At 41.8% G+C, this 11,056-nt stretch overlaps 1 protein-coding gene across 4 annotated transcripts in view; it reads right to left on the reverse strand.

Annotated features, from left to right (window-relative positions):
- cfap43 (cilia and flagella associated protein 43) overlaps positions 1–9,635 on the reverse strand; it is a 73,702-nt gene extending 64,067 nt beyond the window's left edge. Inside the window, exons 1-3 of one of the 4 annotated variants that reach the window (XM_048608958.1) lie at positions 9,198–9,635; positions 3,651–3,904; positions 1,316–1,412 (exon numbers count right to left, since the gene is read on the reverse strand). In XM_048608958.1, the coding sequence (XP_048464915.1) occupies positions 1,316–1,412; positions 3,651–3,904; positions 9,198–9,226 (380 nt within the window). In that variant the 5' untranslated portion in view covers positions 9,227–9,635. Of the gene's footprint in view, positions 1–113; positions 337–1,315; positions 1,413–3,650; positions 3,905–9,197 lie in introns of those variants that run through there. The other 3 variants (XM_048608960.1, XM_048608959.1, XM_048608962.1) reach the window with 3 other exon arrangements.
- Positions 9,636–11,056: the final 1,421 nt, after the last annotated feature.

Below are 11,056 nucleotides of genomic sequence, written 5' to 3' on the forward strand. Positions count from 1 at the left end.
AAACCCTTAACAACAGGTATAGCACATGGTTAGAAATAAAGTTCCCTCTACATTGACCCCATCAAATACTCCAGGGCAGACAGAGCAGATGTTTAGATACAGAGTAAATTTACCTCTACATAATCCCCATCAAACATTTCCATGGGTAGGTATAGCATGGGATTAGATTCAGAGTAAAGCTCATTCTCGACTGTCCACATCAAACACTCCCAGAACAGGGACAGCACAGGGTTAGATCCAGAGTAAATCTTCATCTGCACTGAGTCAGAAGTCACAGGACACCAGATTATAGTCCAACAGATTTATTTGAAATCACAAGCTTTCGGACTGCTGCTCCTTCATCAGGTGAAGTGGAGGGAAACACACAGGCACAGAATTTATTGGCAGAGAGATCATTACAAGATAATTCAAGGTAATTAAGAGCATCAAAAGATAGTACAAATGATGCGAGTGGAGTGTCAACAGGCTGAGAAACAAGTCTTTGTGGATGTTCAAAAGTGTCAAACGGTGTGAGTAAAGTGTCAATAGCTGAATAGTAAGTGAAGGGATGGCCTATGATTGATTAATTAAGGCAGAGAGATAATTACAAAAAATCAAAAATAAGATGGTGCCAGAGACAAACCATTGGCTGGAACAACATGATAGCTATAAGAGTTGCATGATGAGGGTAACAAGTAATTCAAAATTGTACAAACTAATTAAAGGTAGAGAGATCATAACAAGTTATCAAGGTGATGGTGTCAAAACTGAACAGTAAGGAAGATTTTACAAGCACAGAACAGTATGATGGGCTTACATGTGGTGCGACATGAACCCAAGATCGCGGCTGAGGCCATCTTCATGGGTATGGAACTTGGCTATCAGTTTATGCCGTCTCCACTTCATCTGCACTGACCGTAAACTCTCCCAGGGCAGGTACAACATGGGGATACATACAGGTTGAAGTTCCCTCAATGCCATCTTTAGGTTCTAAATTGTGTCCTCTCTGATCATTCTATGTATGCAGTTATGTTTAATAAAGCCTATTAATGTACATTTACAACAGTGCACACCTGACTTTACTATACTAGGAAATGCTCTAGAGCAGTAAGTGTAATTATGAAGATTATTTTGGTGCTGGACATTCTATGATTCATTAGATCCATGCAAGACCACTGTCAGCAAATTAATCTGTTCTTTTTGCCCCACATGTGCTCATCTAGTTTTCCTTCAAAACATCTATGCTACGTGCCTTGACTATACTCTCTGTGATAACCTGGACCACATTCTCATGGTATTGTGCAATAAAATTCAATATCTGTAACAGGAAATTTACCAGATGGTTAGATTGAATTCTGGGAGCGAGGAGAAGGTAGCAAAGTAGAAGTCTGAGTAGCTGAACTCCAGAAGCGTATACTCTAACTCAGCCCCATCTGAAAAACAAAGCACCAACTATCATCATGAAAGCCTCCTGTTTTTGTGACATTCACGCTCATCAACTTTAAGAATGTTAGAAATTAAGAATATAACACCAATTGTACATCAAAAAACAGCAGCAAACATGGAAAGGGTAGATACTGCATGGAGTTAAATACAGACTAAATCTCCCCTTACATGTACCACAGTATAGCCAAGTTTGCAGATGACACAAAAATCGATGAGAAGTCAAGTGGTGATCATAACACAAAGAGTCTGCAGAGGGAGATGGACAGATTTAGTGAGTGGATAAAAACTCAGCAGATGGAATATAATGCAGAAAAAACGTGAGGTTATGCACTTTGGAAGGAAGAATAGATGAGATGAACCTTATTTAAATAGATAAGCACCACAGAAAGCTATGGAACAGAGTGATTTGGGAGTCCTCAATCATGAATCACAGAAAGCTAGTATCCGATTTCAACGGGTAATAGAAGAGGCAAATGGAATGTTGTCCTTTATTTCAAAGGAAATGGAGTATAAAGGTAGGGAGGTTTTGCTAAAACTATATAAGGCACTAATCAGATCACAACTGGAATTCTGTGGCATTTTTCAATAAGGGATCAAGGGTTATGAGGGCAAGGGAAGAAACTGGAGTTGAGAATTATCAGGTCAGCCATCATCTAATTAATTGCAGGGCAGATTCATTCGGCTGAATGGTCTGCTTCTACTCCTACATCTTATAGCCTTACGCTGTCCCCATCAAACACTCCCAGGACTGGTACAGCATGGGGTTAGGTACAGAGTAAAGATCCTTCTACACAGTCCCTATGAAACACTCCCAGAACAGGTACATCACAGAGTTAGATACAGAGTAAAAGTCCCTGTACACCATTCCATCTAACATTCCCAGGACAGGTAATACACGAGGTTACATAGAGTAAAGCACTCCTACACTGTCCCCATCAAACACTCCCAGGACAGTCCAAAAATAACAAGTTGTTATTTATCTATATTTTGATTGCAGTCTGAAATGGAAAAAGAACTGGTTAAAGAGCCAAGGCTTCTTGAATGATTGTAGCACTTATTAAAGCAAGTTACCTGACACTCATTGTAAGTGCTTTTTACGTAGCTGTTGGTTTAAGCAATGCAGAAAGTTTCATTGCAGACAGGCTGAAGCTAGGGGATTGTGTATGAATGGAGCTTCAGCTAGCAACAAATGGCCAATTGGTCTCTGGATTTATGACCAGTCATTGATGACAAAGACTTCCTACTGTCAACAACTATGTGATTGGCTCCCAGATAATTAAACAGCTTGGAGGTATGAATGTTCAGATCAGAAGCCGTCAGACCTCTGCAAGGAAAGAAGCTGTTTCAGCTCGGCAGTTACACGTGTCGCAAGCCTGTAAATAGCTAGTTTATTTCCCCTCATCAGTTGCTGTAAATTGTGACTTGTAATTAATAAATCAGTGATTTTTATGAGTGTGAACCAGTTAACCTGTGCCTCCTGAGAAAAACATGAAAGTACTGAAAAGGTAGATCAAGAAGTAGTGTTCTGATCAGAAAAAACAATCACCTTAGCAAACCAGGTGATTTATAATGAACTGCCTTCCCACCCATAACACCTTTTCTTTTTGTGTCTGTCTGTATTTGCATGTAGAGGGAGAGTTTTACAAGTTTAAAGTTTTAACTAGTAAAGTTATATATCAATGGTTCAGTATTGTTTATCTGTAGTTAGAATCTATTTATTTGTAATAGGTAGTAATTATCATTAAGTACAGAAATCTGATCCATGTTTTCTGTCAACCTGGGTTTAAAAGATAGGTAAACAGGGATTTCTTCTTACTTATTACTTTTGTGATGGCTCTGGGAATAGTAGGGCTTCATTTCCAATGTGCTGTCCCTATGAGGCATATTAACAGGCATAGTACAAGTTAAATTTAGTGTAAACAAAACCTTTGCTAGCAAATGATAAAGGGACGTGAAAAGGAAATGAAGTAAAGTTGAAACAAAACAGGATTGAAACTCAGTATTATCATAGAATATGTACAGTAGTGGGGACAGTAGAATGTGCTGCAGACTGATGGCTTGAAAATCCTTCAAAGCCAGTAAAGTTTACACAGTTTGATTGTTTCTGCTGCCATGCATTCTATCACTGTAATTGTGGTGTAACATCACAAAAGCACATGGAGCTTAATACATTTATATCAAGAACATGTGTTGAATCCTTGATTTTGAGGAGTAACAGCACATACCCTTGAGGACAGAAGTCTTGGTCAGTTCAGGAAAGCTGTACAGATTTATGAATGGCTTTAACCGCTGCTCTGCAAAGGCAACAATACTTTTGGCACTGTTGGTCGTGAAAACTCCAATACTCCCAGTCTCACATTGCAGCACCTTCTCCTGCCGAGTGTCTACGTCCATGAAGACCAAAAAGTTCCCACACACGTAGCATATTGTGTTATTGTTCACAAAAAGCACCTTTCGTGTTGTGTAACCTTTCACCCACCTGAAGGAAATAAAAAGCCAAAATGAACCGACCTGCTGCCAGTCTGACTAAATATTTAGTTATCCCTCACTTGCGCTCCACCATAACCAATGAGAATGTGCCTTAATGTAATAAAAACATTCCCAGGCACTTCTCAAGAACTTTAGCAAACGGTACATTTCCTCTGTGGTCATGATCTGGAGGTGCTGGTGTTGGACTGGGTTGGACAAAGTCAAAAATCACATGACACCCATTATCACTGGGAAATTTTGCGGATGGTCCAAATCTGTTCCCTAGCCAATTTTCTATTAGCTTATCCATATGTCTTTTTATATCTTTACTAGATATTATTGTAGATTGCCAAATTTACAAAATCATTTTTTTTTACCTAAAAATGGCAACAAATTAATTGAAATCTCTTGCTATTAACACAGGCTGTGATGGTGTCCTTCAATATTTCTCACAAATCTGACATCTGTCACTTGTCTTTTCTATGAACTTATCATATTTTCCATTTCTTATTCCAATATCCTTTCCTAAAATTTGTAATATTTCAGAGGACAGATGAGCAAATTGCCTATGTAAATTTAACACATGTTTAAAAATTTTTACCTGTGCTGTCAATAATACTTCCTTAATTTCCTTAATGGAGAGGTTATGTTCCATTACAAGACTATAATATCGTATAAATGACAAATTCTCAGATTTTCCAAATATAATAGCCTTTTGTTCTTCATATCTCATCTCATTTGTGCTTTCTTTATCGATGGCCTACTTAATAACAATGGTATTCAGCTGTTCACGACCTGTGTTAATAAAATGATTGGTTCCAGCTATTCTACAAAGCATGACACTCTTTTTCAAGAATTCAGTGTGTAATTATCTCCAAATCCGAAACTAGTGGAACTATCAAATCTCTTAAATTTGTTCCAATTGTTATTACTCAGAGAGTCCACATAGCATTTTAGTCAGTCTATTCCACATGCATCCACGATCAGTGCCATGCGCCATCAGATGTGCACACTTGACACCACTCTGCAGCAACATCGACTCACCCTCTCTCAAAGCTGTGCCGTTCCCCAGTTTCACTTCATCTTTCGTCTCATCCGTCGCCTCAACAAAAGACTTTTTCTCTTTCTTTCAGGAATCAAGGCACGCAAGCTTCAGCAACTTATGGACTCCAACACCCATCCTGCATTGCCCTCCCTGATCTCCCTCTCGGACACCGTTCCCACCCTTTGCTCAGAGCCAATCCCTCACCGTCCCTTAGCAACCACCTCTTCCCAGCCCTCAGATGCTTTTCCTTTCTGTCCCCCAGAGGTCACTTCCCCAAACCCAGCCCTTGCTGTGTTTTCACCATACCTCCTGACCTACCCCTCCCTGAGGCTGAGGATACTGTCCTCAGCAAAGGACTCAGCTTCATACCCTTATGCCCCCACCTTAGTGAATTTTGGGCTCATAATGACGTTGCATTTTTTTTTTCTGCTGCCTCCATCTCCATGCTCACTGCTTCAGACAGGACACACCCCATCCCCTCGCCCTGTTCCACTGATCCTTTCACCCACCTCCAGTATTTACCCTCCACTTGGACTCCTTCCTCTGGCTTCATACCAGACCTTGATTTCTTCATTGAAAACTGTGAAGGTGACATTGGCCATCTCAATTTCTCTGCTTCTCTCCCCCACCCTAACCTATCTCCTTCTGAAATTGCTGCAATTCACCCTCTCAGATCCAACCCTAACTTTGTCATCAAACCCGCCAACAAGGGTGGTGCCATTGCAGTCCAGCACACTGATCTTTGCCTTGCATAGGCTCAATACCAAGTCTCAGACACCTTTTCCTACCTCCCCCGGACTATAACCCTACATCCGAACATCAAGCCATTGTTGCCAGGACTGTCGCCGACCTCATTACCTCTGGAGATCTTTTCCTCACTGCTTCTAACATTATAGTCTCCCAACCCTGGACACCCTGCTTTTACCTCCTTCCCAAAATCCAAAAACAAGACTGTCCTGGTAGGCCCATCATGTCGGCCTGTTCCTGCCCCACTAAGCTCATTTCCTCCCACCTTGACTCTATCCTCTCTCCCCTTGTCCAAACCCTGCCCACTTACATCTGTGAATCCTCTGATACCTTCTGCCATATTGACAATTTCCAGTTCTGAGGAAGGGTCACTGGACCAGAAATGTTAACTCTGTTTTTTCCTTCACAGATGCTGCCAGACCTGCTGAGCTTTTCCAGCAACTTTGTTTTTGTTCCAGTTCCCTGGCCCCAATTGCCATGTCTTCACCATGGGTATCTAATCCCTCTATACCTCCATTCTCCATCAGGATGGTCTGAGAGCTCTCGGCTTCTTCCTTGACCAGAGGCCCGAACTATCCCCATCCACCACCATTCTCCTCTGCTTGGCTGAACCTGTTCTCTCACTGAACAATTTCTCCTTCAATTCATCTTACTTTTGCCAAGTCAAACGAGTGGCTATGGGCACCCACATGCGTCCAAGTTATGCCTGCCTTTTTATCTTGCAAGGGTTTCATCCCATTCTCCTAGTTTCTTTGCCTACACTGTATGTTTGGACGATGACACCTTCCAAAACAGCACTGCTGATGTGGGGCTTCCTTCTTCCATAACCGTGGTTTCCCACCCACTGTGGTTGATAGGGCCCTCAACTGCATCTGACCTATCACCCGTGCTTCTGCCCCTGCCCTTTCCCATCACTCACAACAGTGTGATCGGGTCCCCCTTGTCCTCACTTTTCATCCCACCAGCCTCTGCATGCAAAGGATCATTCTCTGCCATTTCAGACAACTCCAGCAGAATGTCAGCACCAAGCACATTTTTCCCTCACTACCCCATCTGCATTTTGCAGGGACCATTCCCTCCAGAACACCCCAGTCCATTCCTTGAGCACCAACACCATGATCCTTTCCCATGGCACCCTCCCATGTAACCACAAAAGGTGCAACACCTGCTCCTTCACTTCCTCCCTGCTCACCATCCAAGGGCCAAAACAATCTTCCCAGGTGAAGTAGTATTTCACCTGTACCTCCTCTAATCTGGTGTTTTGCATTCACTGCACCTAATATGACCCACTCTACATTGGAGAAACCAAACGCAGACTGGCTGACCGCTTTGCAGAACACCTGCAGTCTGTGTACAAGCAGGACACCAACCTTCCCAAAGCTGATCATTTTAACACAGGATTCTGCTCACATGCTTATTTGTCTGTCCTCAGCATACTGCAGTGTTGCAGTGAATCACAGCCCGAACTGGAAGAGCAACATCTCATTTTCAGACTAGGCACTTTATAACCTTCTGGACTTAGTATTGAGTTCAACATCTTCAGATTGTGAACGCACTCCCATTCCTTCCCTTTCTTTTAGCTTTACTTGTTACATTTTCTGTCACCATGTCCTCTCTCCCCTGCCCCCACTCCAGTGGTAGTTTGTTTTTTCCAGTTTGGCAGTTAGATACAGCATTGTTCTGCCATTCTCATATTCTGACCACTTAATCTGCACTATCAACACCCTTTCTCCCCCAAAAACCCACACCCTCACCATTGCATAAATGCTGCCCCCTCCATACTTCACGTCAGCTCTGATAAAGAGTCATCTAGATTCGAAACGTTAGCTTGGTCTCTCTCTCCATGGATGCTACCTGACCACTGTGATTTCCAGCATTTTTTATTGTCAGTAATTTACTCCTACATTCTGTCTAATATTGCACAACTGAAAGACTCTGCCACCAATGTATTTATCACTGGGCTGAAACTTCTTGTGACCAATACATTGCCGTCTCTTTGATCTGTATCTCTATCTTGTTTTTCTGGACCTTCTTTTTGAATACTTTATTATATCCTTAGTGGCAATTCATGGCATAATGGTACTTTGAATCACAAGTGAAACATCAATGGACTACAACTTGAGCGTTTCTGGGGTTTGTTTGCTTATTGTAAATTCAAAATTCCCTTGCTTCTCAAAATTATCAATTGCATTTCTATCCTCATTTCTATTAGGTACAGTTCTCCTTTCATATTGTCACCTGTGACCTGTATTTAGACTGTCTCCAATTTGTTAATATTATATCCTCTATTTTCTGTCATTTGCAGTATATGTTTATATGCAAATTTAACTCCCATCAAAAACTAGAAGTCTGTCCATACTTGATACTTTCTCACAGTCCAATAACTTAAATTCCACAGAATGAGGAATTCTCAAAACAAATTGCGGCAGGTTTTCAAAGAATCTATTAAATTCCATTATGTACTCTTCGAGTACATCAGTCTTCCTAGATTTGTCAAAATCTGATCAAGCCTCAGAATCAGCCAATGAATCATTTTTTTCATAAATTTTATCCATGAAATTTAACAATCTGTCCAAACTTCATCCATTTCAAACCATAAGACTCTAATTCTGAATAAAAAAAGCTTGGTTCTTATCCTGCTTCTAAATAGAAGAGGTAAAGCCTTAATTTATTTTCTCTTTGTAACCTCATTCTTCCATTGGTCGTAACGCTCTTCTTTAGAAAACAGAATAGGTAATCGGACCACAAAACCTTACAATATGACTCAACTACACTTATGCTCCAAACATACACTGTACTTTAACAGTCCAAAACCACACTTTTCATGAGATTTATTTCAGTTTGCCACACTTTAAAACTCACACGCCACTGAATAATAACTCCTCTTAAATAACTTTTCATCAACCTGGTCAGAGATACTGATACACACCTCTGGAACAGGTGGGACTTGAACCCAGTCCTCTTACAGAGGCCCAGCTCACAAGGTTTGGACATTAGTCCTGTATGACAAGAGCCCACTAGCTCCCTGTATTCATACAATCAATTCACACCCAATTCATCCTTAATTAATATATCCATCTTCTTTTCCCTTGTTCCATTAGGTATTTCTTCAAACCTTATTAGGTACAATCAGCAAGTGTGAAAAAGTGGTGAGGGGTTGGGATTGTGGTTGGGATTTGGAGGTATTGCGGTTGAAAGGATGATCCAGGGTATGACACAGGATGGTGTTGAGGGCAGAAAGTTTTATAGAGGGAAGGGACTGATGTTGCATGAATACCCCTGGAACTTAGTACTTAATTTTAATTGCATGGGAAAAGGCAAAAAGAGAGAGAGGCGGCACATAGTTCAATTACAACATGAGAAATAGCACACATATGATAGATTCCAGCTCAATGAGTCAAATGTTGCATTATTATGCAGGTCTTGCTTCAATATTTTGCATTCTTTGATAATCTATTTTTGTGTAGAAACTGCAAACAAGTTTCCTTGCAGCTGCTGCTGACGGACTCACCTGAGAGACAGAGAGTCTGCATTGTCCATCTCCACCCCTTGTCCTGACCAAGGCTTGTCTTGGACCAGGGTTAATGGCCAAAGAATGGAAAGGGCCACTCAGCAGTCTCAGCTTCACTGTTCTCTCTTTTTCTATCTCCTTCCTTTTTACACTTTGTTCTTCATTCCCTGTCTGGATCACACTGCCTCAAACACTATGTCCCTCCTTCTCACGTTCCCTCACGATCTTACTCTTTCTTCCTCATTCCATGCTTGGACTTCCTTTCTCCACTATCTCCCTGACTAGGTCACATTCCCTAACTGTCTCTTTCCTTCGCTATCACATTCCCTCACTATATTTCGCCCTCAGTGTCCCTCACTATCTCACTCCCTCGCTCTCACTCCCTCCCTATATCTCTCTCTTCCTTCCTCTCTCACTCTTTCCCTATCTCTCTTTCTTCCTCCCTCCTGCTCTCACTGCCTTCCAACCTCTCTCTCTTCCTCCCTCTCTTACTCCCTCCCTCCTGCTCGCACTCACTCCCTCCCTCTCTCACACTTTTCCTCACTGTCTATCTCTCTCTCTCCCTCACTCTTCCTCACAGTCTATCTCTCCCTCTCACTCTTCCTCACTGTCTATATCTCTCTCTCTTCCTCCCGCTCTCTCTCTTCCTCACTGTTTATCTCTCTTTCTCACTATCTCTGTCTCTCTCCCTCTCTCTGTCTTCCTCATCGTCTGTCTATCTACTTCTTTCTCTCGCTCTCCTTCCTTCCTTCCTTCTCTCCCCCTGTCTCCACCCCACTACCTCGCTCACTCTTCCTCACTGTCTGTCTGTCTGTCTGTCTGTCTGTCTATCTCTCCCTCTCTGTCTGTCTGTCTGTCTGTCTATCCTTCCCTATCTCTCTCCCCCTCACTATCTCTCTCCCACTCTTCTTCACTGTCTATCTCTCTAACTCTCCCCCTTACTCCGTTATTGTCTCCCAGGTCCAGCTTCCGGCCGTTGCTTAGTGCCGGGGAAGCTCCAGATCATTGGCTGCTTCAGTGAACACGCTGCACTAAAGCGGGTTGTTATTGGTTGGAAGTCGATGCCATGACAACGAGCCGCCGAGGGCGGTAAACAACTGGAGGGTGAACATCGGGAGATGTCGCTGCTGCGCCCTCGGACACAGCCAGACCCATGTATTGATAAAAGTCTTCAATGTGTACTTTAACACAAAAATAAACTTAATTATAGCAAGGGTAAGATTTGGATATTTAGGAAAATCAATAGAGGACATTTTTATGGGTCTATAGCATCTCGCAGGCTGTTTTGAATACTTAGCTTTAAATAATAAATTAATTAAAGACGATACCGAAGTAAATGTGAAGGATAAAAAAAATTCTTAGCCTTTTTTTAATCCAAGGAGGATTTAGAATTAGAACATTTGCTACACATCCAGAAATCTGGGGCCCTATCAGTCAATTCTAGGAGGAAGCTTTGGGGATGCTTTCGGCATTGTCAGAGGTGGACCACAGGATGGCATCATCACCCTCCGAAAAAAAACCTGTCAAAATAAATGAGTGGTAATCACTGTCATCAGCAAGTTTCTATCTTTTTTAGTGAATACAGATACAAAGTAACTTTACCTTCTCTGCCATCGCCCTGGTCTCCACAATAAATTTTCCTGTCCCCCTCCTGTAGTGGGTCACATTTATACTTGCTAATCTTTTTCTTTCCACATATTGATAAAAGTGTTTTTACAGTCCTCCTTTATATTTCTTGCTAGCGTGCATTCATGTTTTCTTTTCACTTTTCGTAACAGTTCTTGGACCTCCTCTGCTGTGTCGTAAATTATTCTCAATCCTCAGGCTTGCCATTATTTTTGGCATTCTTACAATCTTAT

The sequence above is a fragment of the Rhincodon typus genome, chromosome 20 (assembly GCF_021869965.1).
Source record: "Rhincodon typus isolate 14 chromosome 20, sRhiTyp1.1, whole genome shotgun sequence".
In the NCBI taxonomy this organism is placed as follows: domain Eukaryota; kingdom Metazoa; phylum Chordata; class Chondrichthyes; order Orectolobiformes; family Rhincodontidae; genus Rhincodon; species Rhincodon typus.